A 23,135-nucleotide genomic window follows, 5' to 3' on the forward strand; every position below is an offset into this window, starting at 1 on the left:
GAATTGGTCACACACCCTTGAGATTTTTTTTGTAAGAACTCCGATATATGTAGGGTTCCCTATGTTATTTTCCTTCATCATTAGCAAGTGATATTTTTTTTATAATATAGGAGTAGCAGACGAACATGCAAACGATCTGATGGTAAGTGGCTACTGCCGCCCATTGACAACTGTAATCAAGTTTAGATAAGATTAAATTCTTACATGAAGTCGGTCACAGATGCGCCGCTACCCCTGAGGACTTAGCTGGAACACCTTGGAAAAGTATGTCTCCATTACCACACCCTACAAAACAGAACACAGCAGCGCTTACTACTACTATTATTAGGTAGAAATAGGTGTGGCAGTGGTGTCGCCGGAATCGAACCACAAAGGGTTCTACCCAGTGGCGGACCTAAGTCGTCGGAGGCCCGGGGAGAATGGAGGCCCACAGAAGTATGAACGTTCTTTTTTTCGCTGATACACATTACATAAATTGTTTAATTCAGACAACGTTTTTTAGCAACTGTGTTTGGAGGCCTCCCAGGATCGGAGGCCTGGGGTGGACCGCCCCTTCCGCATTAAGCCGCTAGAGGTCATAATACGTTCATAATACGTTAACTAACTCATAATTTAAAGTGTATCAAGAACAATAAATAAATAAATACAACTATTTGTGTTCGTTCAGTTGGCGCGGCGCGGTGAGCGCCCGCGGCGTGAACCGTGCGGAGAGCTGCCGCGAGCGGGACGCACCGCGACGCGGCAAACACCGGAACGCTTCGGATCCGAACCGGCTCACCGCGCACCACAACCAGTGAGTACCTTCTTTTTATTAACGAGGGGGAAACCTTCAAAAGGTACCCGACGTACCCGTGGGAGTGACGCCGGGTTATGTGGGATTTTTACCGCCCCCGGTAGCCGTCCTCAACGCTTGTTGGAGAACTCCCGGATCTCCGAATGAACGGAACCGGAGTCCTCCAAGCGCGATGCCCAGATCATATTCAGCCCAGATTCATAGAATATAAAACTGTATTAAAATTATCATGAATAAACGCAAACTTCTCAAAGAGTACAAACTATATAAAAATGTATAAAATTCTCGTGTCACAATGTTAAGTACCGTACTCCTCCGAAACGGTTTTACCGATTTTCACCAAATTTCATATGCATATTCAGTAGGTCTGATCGGCTGCTATCTATTTTTCATACCCCTAAGTGATAAGGGTTGTTCACCCTTAACATTTTTTTTATTTATATGGCAACACAACGTTTGCCGGGTCAACTAGTAAAGATGTAAAACTCTGCGTGTCACACCGTAACCGTGGAACTACTTATATACCTATATCTATATAGTTGAGATTCCGTCGCCGAGAATAGCCTAATTAGGTATGTAGACGGTCGGTACGGGGTTTTCTCTTATTTCCCAACTATCACTAAACTTAATTCAGCAACACCTACCTAGACATCGTAATGTTACAAGTGCAACACAAACTTCACACGAAAATCGCCTTTATTGTATTATTTAATATGGGTGAGAATGGCTTGAATATATCGAACGTAAGCTTTAGGAAATGATGAAAAAATATCCATTTGATATTCAACTTTATACACAAGGAGACAAAGTGTTTTATTATATGCAGTTTTCTATGTAAATATTCTTCGTTTTTCAATCTGAACTGAACCATATTGTTTTCGTATTAAAAGCTCATTTTATATTGAACTAACCAACCAACGTACGTTGATCCGTACTCAGTACTAAATATTATAGTATCGGGAGGTCGTATAGTGACTAGTATAATTTGAGCTCCCGTAGCGCATAAATCGTTACGCGACAAAGGTCTGGACTTTTGGTAGTTGTGATTTATTAAACCAGTATATGCTGAACCGTGCTCGATAGAAGATGCTATATTATTGGGAGGTCTTACTGATAGCCATTTTAATAAGAGCTCCGGTTTCCTATAAATCGTTTTGTGCCAGAGGTCTTGATGTCTGGTTCGTGTGCTGTAGGAATGTTTATGAACGTTTCAGTTTTCAGTGCCGGTTGAGACGCGCTCGCGGACGCACTGCGGGCGTTTTCAAAATAATATACTAAAAAGAAAACAAAAGTATTGCCAGTGTTATTAATTAATGCTTTCGTTGCGCGAGTGTTGCCATAGTTTCAGTGATTTATTTTCGGATTTTTAACTATGTTGGTGTTTTGACTTTGGTCTGGTGACATTTTGATATTATTCAGTATTATTTTGATTTTTAAGGAGTCTCCAAAAGTACATTGATTTATTTTAATATTATTTTCCTGTTATAATTATAAAGTAAGCGTGATGTGAAAAAAGTTTCCATAAAGAAAAATCTTATTTTTAGGTTTCCAATTAACCCATAATTCTTATATTAGGAAAAAATAGTTGGTAACATTAAATGGTAGAGTTTAATATTTTTACAACTAAATGCCTATAAGGATTCTTTTGCCACTACTCAAAACAATTCGGCTCTTTCTAGGTTTAGGATCCATTCATTCACCGTTGCTTAAAAGCCCTAAAAAACTAAAGTAAAGCTTCAAAAGCCGGCTTCAAAAAGCTATCTATTTTAAATTTGTATATAATAATTACATGGGCTGTCTCCGGGAACGCCAGGGCCCTCTGCCACTAGGGCGTAGGTAATAAATACAGATAGGTAATTAAAAAAAATAACAATAAGGTACAACCAATTTCTATAAGTTCTATATCACTATAAAGCAAAAATTTTTTTTTTTTTTTTTGTGTAAACAAATGTTTTAGCCTATTCGGGCCCTTGGCATAGATCCCTTGTGCCATTTTCTTCAAGATACTAGATACTGACCATTATTTATATGTATGTATCTAGGTATACATATATTTATTAATATTACTTATTTCGGTCGATGCACACATCGCGTGGGAGACACTCTGTCAATGAACTGATTTGCAATACGGATATCATGTTGGTGTCGGATGTGGCGAAATGTGGATATGTCTACCTACACGGTCTTATATCACTGTACTCAATGCACTACTGTAATTATCATCATTCATCATCAACCCATTACTGTCCCACTGCTGGGCACGGGTCTCCTCTCAGAATGAGAAGGATTAGGCCATAGTCCACCACGCTGGCCAAGTGCGTATTGGTAGACTTCACATACCTTTGAGATATTTTTTATAAATCTCTCAAGTATGCAGGTTTCCTCACGATGTTTTCCTTCACCGCTTAAGCAAGTGATAATTAATTTCTAATACGCACATAATTCTGAAAATCAGAGGTGCGTGCCTGGGATTTGAACCTCGGACCCCTCGATCGAGAGGCCGAGTTTTTTGACCACTAGGCTATCACTGCTTTTTGTACCTGTCACTATCACTGTAATTATACTAGAAATTAATATATCAATGGGCGGTGATGGTATGGTGGTAAATTTCAGTTTCTCAAGTTGAGAGTCCGAGGTTCGAATTTCAGGCTGCACCTATCCTTATCATCATCAGCCCATTGCTGTCCTACTGCTAGTCACGAGTCTCCTCAAAATGAGAAGGATTAGGCCATAGTCCACCTCGCTGGCCGTATTGGCTTAGTGCGTATTGGTAGACTTCACATACCTTTGAGATTTTTTTATTATGATTATTAAATAAATATATATTTATTTTTAAATTGATCTATGATCGACTTCAGGTAGAACTTTTGCCCTATATAGAAATACGAGCTTTTGCCCGCGGCTTCGCTCGCGTTACGAAGTAATATTTTAATCCCCTATTTTATCCCCTTGGGGGTAGAATCAGAATCCTTTCTTAGCGGATGCCTACGTCATAACGTCTACCTGCATGCCAAATTTCAGCCCGATCCGTCCACTGGTTTGGACTTTGCGTTGATAGATCACTATGTCAGTCAGTCACCTTTGAGTTATATATATTTAGATATAGAAGTTTTGAAAATGTAATCTGTCTTTGTTACCTATAAATAAATAAATAGAGATTCCTTACAGATGTCCATGGGTGACAGTGGCCACTGATGCTTCTTAACTCTTATACGAGTAAAAAGCAATGAAATGTTTATTATGAAAATTCCAAGAATTTTATACGATATAGTCGTCAGAGAGATATGAATTATGCGCCGGCGCATCACTAAATATATCTCAAAGTAGCACTAACTTGCATACATTATTACTAACAACTAATCATTACACTTCATGAAAGTTATTCACGTGTTTATTTGTATATTATTGTAATAATTGTATAGTTTGGTCTAATAAAGATTGGAATCCAAAATGGCCGCTATTATATATGGTTTTCATTAATAGAGCGTGAGGTTTCTTTTGTAATATAGGAGTAGCAAACGAAAATGCAGTCCATCTGATGGTAAGTGGCCACTGCTACAAGAATATCTGTAATCAATCCCAGATAAGATTGTAGTCCTAACCACAGTATAAGTATTGTACTGTGTCCTAACTAAGGTTCGCCACAGATGCGTAGCTACCCCTGAGGACTAAGATGGAACACCCTTATAGATAAGTCGTCTTTACCACACCCTTTTATTGGAATGCCTCGAAAAAATTGTGTCTCTTACCACACCCTTCAAACCGGAACACAGCAGCGCCTAACACTGCTGTTATGAGGCAGAAATAGGTGTTGCGGTGGTGCCGCCGGTGTCCAACCACAAATGGTTCTACCACCTTCGTAGTGTTCTGCATTAAATTAAAATGGTAATATCAAATGGGCATGAAGCCTGCCTTATTTAAATGGTGTTGGCGCTCATGTATTACGAAGACATCATTATTAAGTTTGCCCTTTTGTACATTCACTTTGTGTTAGTATTACAAAAAATAAATAAATGAACGTATTAAATATGTTATCCCACTGCTGGGCAAGGGTCTGGGAGGTCTACCACCCTTACATAAAGGCGGTAGATCCCTTTGTGGTTCGACTCCGGCGACACCACCGCCACACCTATTTCTACCTAATAACAGCAGTGTTAGGCGCTGCTGTGTTCCGGTTTGAAGGGTGTGGTAAGGGAGACAGACTTTTCCGAGGCGTTCCAGCTTAGTCCTCAGGGGTAGCAGCGCATCTGTGACTGACCTCAGATAGGAATATCTAATCCTATCTGAGGTTGATTACAGATGTCCATGGGCGGCAGTAGCCACTTACCATCAGGTGGACTGCATGCTCGTCTGCTACTCCTATAATATAAAAAAAAAATACATATGCATATATTCTCGTATGAACGAACTAACTAGTACTTTACCTACAATTGGTTGCATACAGCTGATAATGACATAGTGTTCGCAGTCGAGCTGTACGCGTGTGCCGGTTAGTGATGTGATACGGAGATTTGTCGATAGTTTACTAACGATACACAGATAGGTACGGAATACGGCACAAGTGAGGATACCCGGTTAAATTTGGGTTTCTTCTCCGACTTCAAATACTTCTTTACTGGCTCGAAATCTGTCATAATACAAGAAATCTATGACGTTTTGGAGAGTAAGTTGGAACGCCTCGTCTCTCTGCTTTACCACAGAAAACCTCAGCCCATAAATTGCTTCTATTGGGTAGAAATAGCTATAGCGATAACCTAGAATACACATTTAAAGATTCAGATGGGTATCTCGCTGGAAATCATACTTGGAATCTTATGCTGGGAGTGGTACATGCAGAAATATCTGCATCTTGGAGTGACCTCGTAATTTTATTCGTATTGTGACCACCAGTTTGCTAATTGTTACTGTAACCCTGTTCATGTCTTTTCCTACAACGCGGAGAAGACGGAAGCAGTTCATTCATACTGCTCCAATGCAGCCTACATATTATAAACATTTTTGGTCTCGAAGTATTTTTTTTTTTTATAATATAAGAGTAGCAGACGAGCATGCAGTCCACCTGATGTTAAGTGGCTACTGCCGCCCATGGACATCTGTAATCAACCCCAGATAGGATAAGATATTCTTACCTGAGATCGGCCACAGATGCGCCGCTACCCCTGCTGAGGACTAAGCTGGAATGCCTCGGAAAGGTCTGTCTCCCTTACCACACCCTTCAAACCGGAACACAGCAGCGCCTAACACTGCTGTTATTAGGTAGAAATAGGTGTGGCGGTGGTGCCGCCGGAGTCGAACCACAAAGGGTTCTACCACCTTCAAAAGTATATCGATGTTTTATGACAGTATCGATACATCGACGGTACCTACCCATCCCTACGTCAGTATACACTGCCAGACAATACGACCGTTTACAATAGACAATCGTGTCGTCCAACATTTCTATAGGTGGTACGCAACGAAAACTTTACACCGCGCACCGTACGGTGCTCGTATTGCTAATTGTATTCACTTGATACATATATGTAATATGTATGTATGTATGTATGTATGTATGATTGTTAATGGTGAACTGTCGCTTTGCTCATAAATATTAAATAAACGCTTTCTACACTCACAGCCCCACACTAGGATTCCCTGTGTCAAACACCCAGACCCAGAAACAGAAATCTAAATTCATCATTTAGACATCTGTCTGGCCGGGGATCAAACCCGGGACCCTTTGCGCGTCAGACCGGCATGGTGACCGCTCCGCCACGCGGGTCGTCAATATTTATGTCTCGCTAGTTTGAAGGTGGTAAAACCTTGTGCCATCGCCACACCTATTTCTGTTACACCGTCAGTGTTAAGCGCCGCTGTGTTCTGGTTTGAAAGGAGTGGCAAGAAAGACATAATTTTCCGAGTTGTATTAGTTTAGTCCTAAGGCGTAGCGGCACGTCTGTGGCCGACTTTAGGTAGGAATATCTAATCCTATCAAAAGTTGATTACATGTGAATCAGTAGCCACTTATAGTCAGGTGGAGTGCATGCTCGTCTACTACTCCTGTTATAAAAAGCGTACTTCATTCAGTAGTAGACAAAAGGCGAAGGAAAATAAACACTCAAAACTTTTCAAGTGGGACTTGAGAACCAAGTCATTATGATAAATTGATAACTATTTCTAATCAATGTACAGTATACTAAAACTATTCAAGTAGTATTAGGGCATTGTGGGCGAGTATCCCCCACACTTCCCCCAGTTGCAAAGAGACATATAGAAAAATACAATGGAACATCGTGACTCCCACGTGACACATAAAACAAAACCTAGTTAACAACTAGAAACGCGATATCAACCGTCGTACATTTCCGGATCGGACGCCCGGCTCTCCGATACCGGAAACGCGGAGAGCTTCCGATATCGGAACACGGTGAGAGGGGGCAGAGGGAGGTGGGGGAGGTGTCTAGCCGCATTGCAGCTGTGTCTGTTAACCTGGGTGCTATTGTGTTAATTTATGAATGTAACTATTGAATGTAACGAATGAGCATGCAACTTTGTAAGCACTAGTAAATAAGAGAAGAGTTCTCCCTAAGGTTGGTTACAGATGCACTGCTGTCTGAGGTCTAGTTCGTAACACTAATAGTCTCGTATTAAAATTAAAATTTTACCAAATCCGGAAAACTATAACATTTTGCACTGCATAAATAGCAATCGTGAAAGATTTGACCGTCTTTAAATTCCTTATGGTTTACGGATCTCTTTGTATAACCGGGGAGATTTGGAGGGTACTTCACCAATGCGAATTGGTGAATAGTTATTGGTCAACCATTGTCAAAAGATTTCAAACTACCGTAAGGTGATTCCTGCACCGAACTGAGAGATTTAAAAAACTAGTTCAAAGCCATGTGAAGCTTGCCAATTTGCAATTGGGCAGGGCAGGAGATCTGTGCTCAGTTGTAGGACAGTAAAGAGTCATGATGATGATGATTCAACAGTCATGATGATTGTTGATGATGATTATATGATTAATTGAGTCGAGTATTTTGAGAACTGCACAAGCCACGGGATGTTTAAACGTACTATAAATTTCTTGTTAAAAACGCATCAAAAATAGTATTCGCACTAAAACTGCAAGCGTATACGATTTTCGGAATTCCGCCCGGGAGCGGCTGTAAACATAACAATATAAGCCCCTACACGAAAGTGGTGTATGTTCGCAATAAATATCTTACCGGTGTGGTGCGAGTTGGGAGATGAAGCGGAAAGCGCTAGTTAGCTAAAGTAGAGCCGCTAGCGGTCAAAATGTGTTAAAATGTTACTAAACATAGGACAAACTAATTAATCCCTTCAGTATATTGGATTCTACATTATAATTTAGCGGAAATAGACAACTTAAAAACCTGCCTTGCTACACAATTATCATCTAATAAATAACATGTAAATTCGGGTCGGATAGAGCTTACCAGGGAGTTTCTAACGAACCTTATATTTTGCTTTTTGATGGACCCATGTGACTATGCAGTCACATTTTCGATTTGAAACTCAGAGCTTCGTGTTTAATCCCTGGTCTATCTAAAAATTAACTTTTACTGTGGTAATGTGTATCCATGGCATGTACATAAGATTGTCATAGTCTTAGTGAATCCAAGTGTATAGAAAGCATTCGCTATCTCGAAGCGAATGTCTTACCCGCTCCCGCTGCAGCCCGTGCCTCAATACGCATCGATCTGGCCGTCGGCCAGCCGCGTCTCGGCGTCCTAGCGGGTGCACTGACTGTTACAGGCGTTTCGTGGTGCAATTACGGTTTTTCACGTTCCTCCATAGTGTGTTTTGTTTTATTTTATAATGTGCCACCGCGCTCGATTACACTCGTGAGCACTGTCGATCGTAGGTTTTGAATACTGACGTAGAATTTTCACTATTTTCGGGTTATTGTCTTTATTAACTGAAATTTCCGCCTATTAAGTCCTGAAGATTACCAAGGAAAATGAAAAAAAATGTGTCGATTTATCCAATTTGATGTTCACCGATTAAATATAAGCTATAAGTGATATGTACAAGTACATGTGGTTTGAAGCGTCAGGTAGAATTGCTAACATAATGTGTTTCGAGTTCGTCCTCAGAGGTAGCAATACTCTTGTAGTCGACCGCGGATAGGAATCTATCCTTATTTGGTGATGATTATTATTTTTGTCCAACAGCCATCAACAGTGAATACTTAAATCAATTGATACGTGATTTACGTCACTCCCTTTTTCATATAATGAAATTCGTAATCTTTTAATTGTAAAATAAAAGGAAAAGTAGCTTTTCTGCCGAAACAGATTCCTTAACCTTAACGTTTCATTGTGGCTAAAGTTTCGCAATTCCATTGAATACTCCCGTTAATCTGAGTGGTTACGCAATGCTTCCGTATGTACCCTACGTATGTGTCGGTTCATTGATAATAACGGAATCGATGTAAAAACCACGATCGAAATAAACTTTCAACGTGCTCGGGCGCGCAACGTGAGCTTATCAATAGGGTTGCCCATCATCAAACTGTACCGTCCCACTGCTGGGCACGGGTCGCTTCTCAGAGTTAGCACGGTTTAGGACATAGTCCACCGCGCTGGACAATTGCGAATCCATAGACTAGCTGCGCTTCACGGCTTCACCCTGGTTTACGATAGCTCATACCGTAACACACATTAAAAAGCAAAGTTCATAAAAGATCGTCCATTTTAATAGACCTCCCTAGGCATAACGAATAAACCTGTCTATCATGCATAGAAATTAATTATCACTTGCTAAACGGTGAAGGAAAACATCGTGAGGAAACCTGCATACCTGAAAGATTTATAAAAAAAAATCTCAAAGGTATGTGAAGTCTACCAATACGCACTTGGCCAGCGCGGTGGACTATGGTCTAATCCTTCTCATTATGAGAGGAGACCCGTGCCCAGCAGTGGGACAGTAAGAGGTTGTTGATGATAATGCATATCTACCTGTCTATCAAGTCTAGCATGGAGTGTATGTGATACTTTATGCTTTAGGGAGTTCAAGCTAGATCTTCGCGTCTAGATTACCGATTTGTGTAAATATTTTTTTACTTTAATTTTCAAAAAAATACGATTTAAAATATCATTTTCTAAAAAAACATAAGTAACATATTTTGGTCCAGTTCCTGTTTTTTCTTAATATTTTGAAGCCCGTTTTTCAAGCTAAAAAATGCTTTAATCATCGATAAATGTTAACAACCCTACTCATATCAAAACAACTCTATTTGTTTACAATAGATTTTTCACGCGGGGTCACACACATCGTTTGGGAATATTACTGGGGAATTTTCTGCTGGAAAATTGTTATAGAATAGATATTAATAGTGATCAAATTTTTGTTGCGCTTCCTTGTCTACTAAATCAAAATTTGACTGATTGACTGACTGTGTCTGCACAGCTATAACCGGCACTGAATGCTGTATCGTAGGGCTCTTATACACACGACATGGCCCGCGCCGGCGACCGGCGCCGACTGTAGTTAGCGACTGCTAACGACAGGCGGCAATCGTCGGTGAGGATCGTCAGCGTGGACTGTCGCTTATTGACGCCTCATGAGTTACTGTATCCTCGCGTAAGCGACTGTAGTTAGTCGCACGTCGCTATTGACAGTCGACAACGACAGGCGGTAACAGTCGACTTCAAGTGTTGCTCGTATATTAACTCCCTTCTTGGTAAATCGCTTACGACCTCGATATACAAGCCTTAAGGTGTTGCGCGTATTTTTATATATGCCATGTACTGTTATTGTGTGATACTGTCATATCACAGCGATCAGCACGCACGTCACCAAGGCTTAGTAACGCGTTCAATTATCCCACGCGACTCCGAGCTTATCCGTGATAAGAGATAGCAGCTTGATTGAGTGGCCACCTTGATGCACTCGCGGACAGGATAACAGCACTGATATATAGCTAGCTACCTAGTCGGTTTACTCCCGTACGTCATACGTTTAAATTTATAGACAAGGGCTTAAAAACCATTAAACTCATTGTAGACTAACTTTATAGGAGATCATTTGGACGTAGTTATGCAAAATGGATCCAACCCACAAAAACCGTTTTTTTAGTTACTATCACAAATGGCATCTCCACATCAACTTTCATATATGCAAAAAATATTCAAGCTGCATGGTATTTTTTTTCTTTTGAAATATACAGATATCAGTGACACCAACCATAAATTAAGCAATTTAAATTTTACTAAAAGACCTATTTTCTCAATAGCTAGTTTTTGTGGTTGGATCTATTTTGCATAACTTGCATAAGCGCTGTATTTTGGTTTGAAGGAAGACATACTTAGCCGAAACTTTCCCGCTTAGTTCTTTAGCGACGCATCTGTTGCCAAACTTAGGTAGGAGTATAATCTTATCTGGGGTTGATTCCAGATGCCCATGGGCGGTAGTAGCCACTTACCATCATGACTGGATGCTCGTTTACAAAGATCGTTTAGTTTGTATTTCTGCAAAGAAATACTGGACATTTTGATTTTATAAATGTAGTCTCAATATGATTTATCGTCGAGACATTCGTATCAGAACAAACTGCGTAGTCGACGAATATAATGACGACATTTGGAAATATAACAATGGAAGAAAACTCCAAGTTTTCCAAAGATTCCAGACTAACAATGGGGAGTTGAAACATTTGTAAGCGCTTTGGAAGTTTCCAAAAACGACCAAGTTTCGATGTCTGCTCCGAATTATTGTTATTGTGTTTCGTATTTTGTTAGTTTCTTTTTGCGTAGCTAGTCTAGCCACGGTGGAGGATCTCAAGTGTACACCACAAATGTAGCGTATTTTTTAAAATGTCCCTAAATCTTATTTGTATGGTATTTTTCCTATGACAGAACCCAGTTTGCTTGCTTGAATAGAAGCATATGGACATCGGCTACATATAAAGTTTCGTTATGCCAAATCTTTTGTTATTTTTTTAAATATATTGCTTTGAGGTAATAGACTAATACTAGAGATATGTTTTTGGGTTTTCATGAGTAATACTTCTCTTTTCCAAACTCAATGTTCTGCCGTGTTTCGCTATATAAATCCGTAGTAATATCGATTAGAAGTCTATTCAATACTTTGTCTATGGCTTTATGTACTATGTGGGACAAGGCTTGTTCAAAAATAAAATTATCTTCAAATTATCTTTGGAATTTATAACATTTATTAAAGTTATCACGTTTAGTCATTACATAATTAAAACAGGATTACGTACCAATCGTACTAAATCCCGCGTTGATCCGGCTCGGAGGACCAAAGCTAAATTTAGTCAAAGGCATTTCAAGTGTATTACGTGCGCATCAAGTGATTTATTTCAGTGTTATAGCCCGTCTGCTTTACGATAATAAACATACAATCTATTAGGAGTCTATTTCGAATTCTGTCTTTTCGTTTTCGAAGGTATTATTTTAGATTTTTGAAAATTTCCTTTTACGAACGATCCTTACAAATGATTGCTTATAATAAATTAATTTTCACTTATTATAACGACGAAAGTAAATATTGCGAGGAAACTTTAAACCCCTGGGTGTTCATAAAAAACTTGTCTAAGCTGTATGAAATCTAACAATTCACACCTGATGTAGTGAACTATGACCTAAACCTCTTTGACTCTGTGACACCTATGCCTACCAGTTGGACATTATTGGGTTGACGACATATTTTATGAATTAGTTTTATAATTGCGACGGGATTAAGTTTCTTTGTTGTCCAATCCCGCGTTGATCCGGCTCGGAGGACCAAAAGCTAAATTTAGTCAAAGGCATTTCAAGTGTGTTACGGGCGCATCGCGTGATTTATTTCAGTGTTATAGCCGCCAGCTTGCTTTACGATATTTACATCATACCAATAACAGTTTGAAATTATACTAACATTGTGTGTTTGGAATGTACTTTATCTGTCATATTCCTAAGATTAATAGATGTAAATTGTAAAAAGCTGTATAACTTATGGTGCTATTGCGTTTTATTGAATTATAATCAGTTCTAATATTGGAAGTGTTTTTAGGGTTTGGGATAGGATCTTAAAGTCTGGTGTAAAAATACTTTCTCTAACCTGTAGTTTATTTTTACTTTCATTTTATTTTATATGATAGGATAAATGGCTACGCAAGTTGTAGCAACGTTAACACTACTGTCATTGTGTAGAAATAGATTGCTGAAAAAAAAAATGATGGGTTACCTAAAGGACACCTTAGGAAATGGTGGAAGCATATTCAATGTCACAATCTGAATAATATTTTAGTAATATTAAAATTTGAGATAATTTTCTATCGGACAACGGCTAATGCAAATTTGAAGAGGAAAATACTTTCCGGTGACCAACCCGTTACCGAACGTTTTTAAACCGTTGATTAAGCCTATAACCAGTTTTAAAGACGACCTATTCCATGATAACAATCGGAACTGGCGTTTTAACGAGCCCTTCGAAGCCACTTACGATCACCTATCGAACTCTCGACAGCATTCAACGTTGTACAACTTCGCAGACCAGTTACAATCGACAAACATCTTCACTGAACCGAAATACACGGTCGCGAAAACTCAAAATAATCCCACCGTCGCATACATCATGTTTGTCAGTGAGGAATGGTTCTGGTCGCTGCGTGCCGGTACATATTTCATCATCGGCCGCACTCAACTCTCCGAAATAGTTAGTGGGTCACGGGCGGCTTGGTTGCGAGGAGATCCCGCTTGACTCACCATCGGTGGACGATGCGTCTTCCGGGATTGGGATTAGAACTTTAGCTTTAAGATCGACTTAAAGAACCCTCTATATTTTGCTCTTGTTTTACTCAACTCTTTTTCTCTTTCTTAAGCATGCCTTGCAGCTCAATCCGCTAGACGGATTGTACTGTATGAGGTGTCGTTTGATTTGTCTAAATTGTGGGAGTAATATTGGCTATTTTACTTTCATTTTAAGTTATTTTTATTTTTTAAACAGTTGGGTGTTTTTGCTTTTATAGTAATTACCAATCTTCTTCTTTCTTTCTTTGCCATACCTTGCAGCCCAAATGGCTTGTATACAGTGTCGTTGGATTCGTTTAAATTCAGTTATTTTTAAGCATTCTATTTATTTTTTTGTTTTTATAATAATCACCATTCTCTTTGTCTCTTCTTGTGCTCTTCATGGTATCCTGATGACTCAGAAAGTTTTGCATAAATTAAGTTTGTCAGTAAGGAATGGTTCTGGTCGCTGCGTGCCGGTACATATTTCATCATCGGCCGCACTCAACTCTCCGAAATAGTTAGTGGGTCACGGGCGGCTTGGTTGCGAGGAGATCCCGCTTGACTCACCATCGGTGGACGATGCGTCTTCCGGGATTGGGATTAGAACTTTATCTTTAAGATTGACTCTTGTAACCTATATTTTACCCAACTCTTTCTCTCTATCTTTGAAATGCCTTGCAGCCCAAACCGCTTGACTGATTATACCTTATGAGGTATCTTTGGATTTGACAATTGTGGTAGTAACATTGGCTATGTTATTTCCCTTTTTAGTTATTTTTAAGCAGGATGGGTTTTTTGTTTTTATAATATTTGTCTCTTCTTGTCCTTTTCATGGTCTTCTGGAAAACTCTGAAAGTTTTCAATTTTCATAGGATGATGCTGGTGTCTTTGAACCTTTTTTTACGTTTTTTTTAATCTTGAAGTAATACGAGCATGCAGTCCACTTGAGGTTTGCTATAGATGAGTTGTTACTCCTGAGGCTAAATTGGAACGCCTTGGATAAATGTGTCTCCCTTTCCGCATTCCAAACCAAACCAGAACCAGAACACAGCAGCGCTTAACACTGTTGTTATAAGACAGAAACAGGTGTGGCGGTGACGCCAGCGGATTGGAGCCACAAAAGATTCTAACTTTAAAATTCAACATTTTTCAATATGATTTGTTTGTTTCATTATATCCTAAGCATAGTATATCCTACAGTTTTTCTTACATTAAATTCAGTCATTTCATTCATTTGGTAAGGGAGACAGACTTTTCCGAGGCGTTCCAGCTTAGTCCTCAGGGGTAGCGGCGTATCTGTGACCGACCTCAGGTAGGAATATCTAATCCTATCTGGGGTTGATTACAGATGTTCATGGGCGGCAGTAGCCACTTACCATCAGGTGGACTGTATGCTCGTCTGCTACTCCTATAATATAAAAAAAGTCAATAACATCGGGTCCATTTCTCGGTTATTTGGCGCTACAACAAAGACTCGCTCGAGAGATATGTGTATTATTGAAGCGTCCGCATTTTTCCGCGCCGTCATTCCCAGACGTTAAAGATCCGTTGACAGATCGCTTTGCCGCCAATCGATTGAGCTGTCATCGAATGCCACAGATAATTTACCACTTTTATTTTTTTTTAGTATAAAAAAGACTACAGATTTTTATTATATGCAGCCGAATTCTTTTATTTAGACTATCGCAGTCGTAAATTGTATTTTTATTTGTGGTCTTTAGTTATGGTGTAATTTATGGTTAGATTGCGGTGGCATCGTTGTCACACCTATTTCTACCTTTTAACAGAGTTAAGTATACATTGTTGCAGATTGAAGGATGTGGTATGAAAAACCTAGGAATACATTTGTGGCTAAATCAAATATGGGTCTAATCGTATTTGTAGATAATTACAGGTGTCCATGGGAGGAAATCGAAACTTACCACTATGTGGTAATCATTTCTTAAGCTAAATGAAAACTTAATATACGAATTAATACGAAATATACTACTGTGTTTTTCCGGTAGAAGTATACAAGGCCAATATTCGTAGCACTCATCTATCACACCTTAATTTAATAACGCGATAAATTTCAAAGGAATATTATTATTATAACGTTAATCATTGGTATATTTATTTACGGCTTTAATATTACCTTGATGCGTTTATATTAAGTTTCCATTCGTATTTTCGGCCGTACGGCCGGATGTTGGTAGATTTATTGGATCGCCGGCGCCGATCCGAAATTAATTCACGTGTAGAATGTTTGTCCCTTTCTTATAATATATTGCTGGAGTGGCAATGGTGGTACTGGTGGGCTGACTGCTGATGGAGAAGGAAGGTTCTTGAGTGGTGACCACGCTAAGGCAAAAGGACAAAGTAAGTTCCGCGACAAGAATAGGGCTACGGTATCCCCTGCCTGTCGTAAGAGGCGACTAAAAGGGGGCTTGTGGGGTCGTGGGTGGCAAGAGTGGGAGCTTGAACCGCCCGGCCAACGGTCCCGGGAAGGACGACGGTATGTGTGGCCGCATACCGTCGTACGCACCAGACGGTGCAGCGAGCGTTAAGCTCACCTGGGCGGAGCCCGACGGGGCAATGCGCTAAGAGGACTCCGGTTGCGTTCCTATGGAGATCCCGGAGTCCTCTACGCAGCGCCGAGGACGGCCACCGGGGGGGTTTTAGTGCGCTAAGAGTCCCACATAACCCTGTGTCGCGCCCACGGCATCGGGTAGCTTTTGAAGGTTTCCCCCTCGTGTACAAAAAAAATGGTTACAGGTCAAATTTTTCTGTACAAAACATCGGGAAACCGTTTGATTCAGGAGGCACAGGACTGCCAATTTGGGAGTCCATGTCCTACAGTGGACCTTAAAAGACTGATCGATGGCTAACCTACTGGGGAGAATGCAGTTAATAGTTATAAACTTTATATTGTGAGAAATGTTTAGTTCAATTATGTAAGTCACTAAGTTGACCAAGGACGAATTCGTTGTCATCTTTAGGAACTCATTTTTAAACATGGCACGAGTCTGTCATTAACTTAACTAATTGTTGCCTGCGAAAGTTCGAAACTTGACATTATTGCCTAGAAGAGCTGTCTAATTTCAATGGCAAAAGTTGGTTAAGATCGATTATTGCTTATGAGCGCTCGTGGATTGTTTACGATCTTCCCAAGACGCGGAATACCACGCACTTCCGCGATATAAAATACATATTTACTCGATCGATAAAATTCGATTTCATCAAGCGACCGCGAAATTATGTGGCGGCTTTTATGCACGTCATGTTAAAAAAATGTTTTGATTTGTGAAGGAAAACGTGGCAATGAACTTGGTTGAGATCAAAGGATATCTAAGTTGATGCTCTGATGGAAGATCCCAAAAGAGTAGAAATACCATTTCGAATAGTGTTTTTACGATGTGTTTGTGTATTTGAATTTCACTCTGTTGATGATGATACGTGTGGCGGTAGTAAGTTCCATGCATGCAAGCCGGATGCATGCAAAGGGTTTCAGTTCGATTATCGAATAGGCAAATAGGCAACGTTGTAAATAACGAATTTATCCAACCCGAAACCGTCTGTTCTTTTTCTATGCATTTCGTGTCGTTGTTCAAAATATATAGGTACTGTAATGAGTAAGGGGTAAGGGGTAAGATAACCCTCCATTCATAAATTATATTAAATTTTAACTCTCCACATCATAAAATGCGATGTGACTGTAACATCTCTTTGATTTATTTTATTCCCGATTCCCGAAAAAGCGAAAATTTTCGAAATTTCCACCGACAGACAGATCGTATGTAAATTGGTAAAGTTTCAGTGGGATGGGTGGCGAGGTGTTATGTAAATTTTATTCAACCCGCTTAAATGGTCCCTCGGTGGCTACTGATTGCGTGAAAATTATGGATATTTTCCGTTTTACACTAATTTACATATAGAATAAAATGAGTATTTATTTTTGATGTTAATGTTTATCTGTCTGTCAGTCTGTACCTAATATATCGACCTATTTATTTTATTTTATTTATTGATTTAGATACACCATCGACTTATCACTAGACATTCCTTAATATTAATATTACAATATTTTTGGTTCAGTGTGATTCGCCATTACAGGTATATACAACACTCGTATTATAGCTTAACAACGAAATGTAGGTTAGGTTATAATATAACATAGAATAATAAAAAACAAATTAAAAGAGAAAATATCAAATTAGTAATTTCACATCTAAGTTGGAATTAAAAAAAAGAAAAGAAAAAAAACGAACAACTATTGTAACTATTGTAAATGCATGCAACAATGATTTATAAATTGATTTATGTTGTCAGTGTGGAAAATGTCCACATCGCTGTTAAAACTGATGTTATTGTAAGTTTGCATAAATCTGTTTAAAGGGGCATGCGAGCCTAAATTCGTTCTACAGTCGCTTAAGGAAAAAACTTTGTTGAGTGGGTATCTAGGTATGGACCGGGGGACTTTTATATTAATGAGGCTTAATAAATCTGGAGATATTAGTAGACCGTGAATCAGTTTATGAAGTGTTTTGAGATCATTGATTTTTCGTCTCTTTTCAAGGGATTCTAAGTTAAAATAAGAAAGTCTTGTATTGTAATCGGCGCGATAGGGACAATTTCGATCTTTGTATGCTAAGTACCTAGTAAAATTTCGTTGGACGCGTTCTATTCTGTCGCTATGGACTTTATACGACGGGTTCCATACAGGAGATGCGTATTCAAGGCCGCTGCGTATAAGAGATTTATAAAGTGTGAGAATGGCTATTGGGTTATTTATATCCTTACATACTCTTTTTAAGAACCCAAGCATCTTCCACGCACTTGATGTGATCTTGTCGACGTGATCTATGAAGCTTATTTTTTTATCTATCATTACACCGAGATCGCGGACAACACTAGATTCAGCTAGATTTTCTCCGCCTATGGAATAACTAGAAGTGGTCACATTTCTTTTTCTAGAAAATTTTATCTGAAGACACTTATTAGTATTTAGATTCATCTTATTAATTGTGCACCAGTTACTAACAGAATCAAGATCTGCTTGTAATTCAGTTATATCATCTTGAGAGTTTATGTGCTTATATAATTTTAAATCATCTGCAAAAATTGAGCATTTACTAGAGCTAATATGATTAGTAATGTCATTTATAAACGCTAGAAAGAAGACTGGCCCGAGATGTGATCCCTGAGGAACTCCTGAAGTTGGAAAAAAGGAAAAAGATTTGAAACCTTGTGTTGTCACCCTTTGGATTCTGTTGTATAAGTAAGATTTTATCCAATTTAATAGGTTTCCGTGAATCCCGTAGAATTTCAGCTTAGATAAAAGTATTCTGTGGTCTACTCTATCGAAGGCACTACTGAAATCTGTGTAGATGGAATCTACCTCAGTTTTTTTATCCATACCATATGCTAAATCGGAGACATATCCTAAAAGATTTGTCACTGTTGACCTCCGCGCGCTAAAGCCATGTTGATAATTAGAAATCATCTTTGATAAATGTGAGGTTATGATAGGACATACTATTCTTTCAAGGAGTTTAGGGAACATGCTTAAAATAGATACTGGCCGATAATTCCTAATGTTGCATTTATCCCCCTTTTTGTGAATGGGTATTACACCTATGGGACCTACTACTATAAGGACTACTACGATAAGAAGTACCTACTACAAGGACTGTCACTATAGGGACTATTTTTTATTTTTATTTATATTTATTTATTTTTGTACACCTTAAACTAAGGGTTACAAAGGGTAAACTTAATGCCTAATGGCATTCTCTGCCAGTCGACCCTGACTATCACCTTATAGTTCGTCTTACATTGCGATTTTTTGTTAAGTTTTCAAAGAAAATTTTATTTCCGGTACTCTTTCAAATTCGCTACGTATTTCTAAAATATACCTACTTGCACCCAAAAGTAGTAAAAATAATTTATAAACCATTTTCAAAATTTAATATATATTTAATCACAAACATACCGTAATGAATGCGTAATTTATAAACAAATTCGTTGTTGTACATTTGATTTTATCATAACACACGTTTAGCACAGCTTGTATTATTCATAAAAAAATAAATTTTCATAAAAAAATACCTTAATAGTTTTATTAAACATGCTGAAGTATATAATTTCTATCGGATGCCATTTAAAACCATATAAAGTAGGTACTTTATTAGTTCTATTAATACTGCTGTAGTAGGTATATTATTTTTCTATTGAGTACCTTTAAACCCATATAAAGTGGGTCACAAGAAAATGCACAGTAAGCTCCTAGCCTAGACGTAATAGGTAATTAGGTGACGGGTAACGAGGTAAGGCTGACATAAAAGCTTAGGTCTAAGAGAAACCCTACGGTGCAACGGTGTACTGTTTCAGAGCCCTATTTAACCTACGACCCAGAAGGGCTAATATTCTGCTATTTTTCGAATATTTATAATTGAAGGTGGTAAAGCCCTTTGTATTATATTCTAAAGTGGTAGAACCCTTTGTAGTTTGTCTCCGGCGGCACCACCGTCACACACCTATTTCTGCCTAATAACAGTGTTATGCGCTACTGTGTTCTAGTTAGAAGGATGTGGTAAGGGTGATATATTTTCCGAGGTACGACGACGTTCCTGCTTAGTCCTCAGGGGTAGCAACGCATCTGTGGCCGATCTTAGGTAACAATCTAATCTTATCTGAGATTGATTGCCGATGCCACTTACCATCAGGTGGACTTCATGCACCTTTGCCACTTCACTTGTCTTTTTTTGTCACAGTTTTGCACGACTCATGATGCGAAGCATCAGAGAGTGCTTTACGATCGAAAAATTTTTTTCGCTTCATTTTGGCGGCTATTTTTATTATTATAGCCTTGATACCTCACGGAATCAAGATATTTTGCATACTATTGTCGAGATAATTTAATGGAGATTAATTCCATACTTTTTAAAAATTGATTTACTGCAATAGAATTGGAAAAAAACACCAAAATAGGTCAAAAAATTTTCCTTTCCGTCATGTGTGAAACCTGAAAACACTGTAACTTGTGAAAAAATCTATCATTTGAGTTAATATTTTTTAAAAAAAATCTAATCGACGATTGTAGGTCACTGAATGCGTATGATTAATCAATTCAGTGTCGTTTAATTGCAATTAATAAAAAACGAAAACTACAAGACTGTATATCTATAGATATTATGTACATTTATTCCACCAGGGGCGCTTGTGCAGTACCTTCTTCCTACTACAGCTGTTTTTTCGGCAATTAATTTTGAACGACTTAAGTTTTTTTTTTTTTTTACATTTCATAATTAAATGAGCATTATGAGTCGTGCACTTTTGGATTTTCCAAACTTTTAGGATTACTCCTAGCTACGCAAACTATTTTCAGGTGACCTGATGGAACAAAAAACTTAAGCTTAAAACTGACCATTCCTTAAAAACACGTGTTAAATTTTCCACAATTACTCCACCCAGTTCAGAAACGCTATAATCATATGGTGTCGTAGAATGTGTAGGAAAGTTTTCATTGCCCGTGCGTTGGATGAAGGCGGGGTCGCGGTGTCGTGACACGGACGGTGTAAACGAATAGACTGCTAATAATAAATAACGCAACCTACGCTCAAAGTGTCATAATAAGACCGTTCCCAATAAATTATTGATCCCATGTCAGAAAAGAGCACAAATGGACATAGAAAGTCAGACAAACCTAAAACAGTCAAACTTACCGGGAATCGAATGGAGGACCTCTGTGACAGGTGAATGGAAAATATTTTTTCATTTGGTAGAATCTGTGAATTCAAAGCTGAGCGTAAGCCGAAGACTTCCAAAGTCATATTGGCACTAAATATAGCATTTTATAATGTTAGAATTTCTTTGTGGTACTACTTAAACAGGGCTTTTAATTTATATGATATTTGTAATGTCAGAAAGCGACGTCGCATTAGGAGTCCGTTTAGTTCGTACGTCCTTGCCTCGCGCAAACACCATACATGTCGCTGTTCAAACACCTGCCTGCGACGGGCTTCATAACTTAGCTGTCGATGGAAATGTACCATCGTCTTATTCTTGACTCGACTGTAACATGGTATAGGTACCTACTCAGAAACTGTTATAAATTTTATAATAAAGGTTAGTAAATGACTCCGGACGGAAAGCACCAACACCGCAATTATTTCCGTCTTATAAAAGTTTAGCTTAAAGTTAAGCCAAGCCCGTTATTAATACTTAATCTACCCAAATATTGCCAACCAACGATCGAAATTGTCAAATGTCGATCTGTTGTATCCGGGATAGCAACGCATTTGTTGCCGACTTCAGATAGGACAATGTCAGATCTGAGGTTGAAAACATACTCCATAGGCGGTGTTTACCACTTTTTCACCTTTTCATAGTCAAGTAAAATAGTCTGCCTCCTAATTCGCCTCTGCCATTATATGAAAAACACCCTTCGAAGGTATCAAGCAGAAATAACCTTACATAACACAAGATATGACAAGCAATAAAGGGAATGTCGTTTCAACGTCAGCCGTGCCTACACGCGTGGTCACCGTGGATGACGTCACGACGTAATAGTGCGCCCGTGTCGTAACGGGACACGTGAGCTTGTGGTGCGGTCTCACTGGGGGTGGGAAGATATATTTTTGTCTGCAAAGAAAGTTATCTGTTAAAAAATCTGTTTGCTGCAATGGAAAAACTATTCTGTTCATGACTTCTGGTTGGTTTGCACGACGTACAAGTCTTCGTGGTTTAAGGACTTCTTACTTCAGCTCTTGCCTTCCACATCTTATTGCGTCTGTGCATCAGTGTGTAGAGCTTCAGTATTCCATTTTAAAGAGCATAGCAATGAAGATATTATGGTTCCAAGGTCTAACTTAATTCTCGGTGTAAGAAAGCACCTGGGATTATCGAGAATTTGTTGAAGTATTGCATCAGAAATGTTCTTGTCCACAATAGTGACTAATTTGATTGATCCAAGATTTGTACCGCCCGAAAATCTAATACCAGCCATAATAATGGTAGAATCATTATTTTATCAGCCAATTTTAGAATAAGAACTAACGGTGTGTTTTGTGGAACCAGACGTTGCGAAAATAAATCATGATAACGATACTGTATTTTACCTGCCTGAAACATAGATTAGTAAAGATTACTCACTCCTAACTAGAAAATGTACCTAGTTTTGAGAATTGAAATACTTGCGTAAAAAAGTTTTGTCACGTCTCCGTGCTAAAATATCCGTAAATTATTTGAAATAATTATTTATTTATTATGTAAATTCATGTAAATTACGCAGTATTAGTTATTTATTCGTAAATTTTCTCTAAAAATGTTTTTATTTGTCAAGAATTCAAAAAAAGAACTTACGATAATAAGCCATTTGTGGCTTCATTCAATTTCAAGGCGGCGAAGTATCTTTACTAATCTATGGTCTGAAAGTAAGTAACGCTACGCTACGCGAGTCGTGGGGGCAGAAAAACGCTCAGTAAACTCTAAGCTTAAGCAGAGGCGTTCACTTATCCCCCAGAAAGCCTTGTACGAGAAATACCTTATCAAAAATTCCCGTAGTTTCCATCAGACGATCAAACTGTGACCTTAAAGCCCGGTAAGGTTAACGCAGCACA

General features: G+C 38.7%; 1 protein-coding gene across 1 annotated transcript in view; it reads left to right on the forward strand.

Annotated features, from left to right (window-relative positions):
- Window positions 1-23,135, forward strand: part of RhoGEF2 (Rho guanine nucleotide exchange factor 2) — a 244,303-nt gene that overhangs the window by 189,144 nt on the left and 32,024 nt on the right. The window contains exon 23 of the mRNA XM_073077703.1: window positions 668-793. Coding sequence (XP_072933804.1) covers window positions 668-793 — 126 coding nt within the window. The remainder of the gene's footprint in view (window positions 1-667; window positions 794-23,135) is intronic.

This window comes from Epargyreus clarus, unplaced genomic scaffold (assembly GCF_041222505.1).
Source record: "Epargyreus clarus isolate Ecla_fem2 unplaced genomic scaffold, WU_Ecla_fem_2.2 ptg000011l, whole genome shotgun sequence".
NCBI lineage: Eukaryota > Metazoa > Arthropoda > Insecta > Lepidoptera > Hesperiidae > Epargyreus > Epargyreus clarus.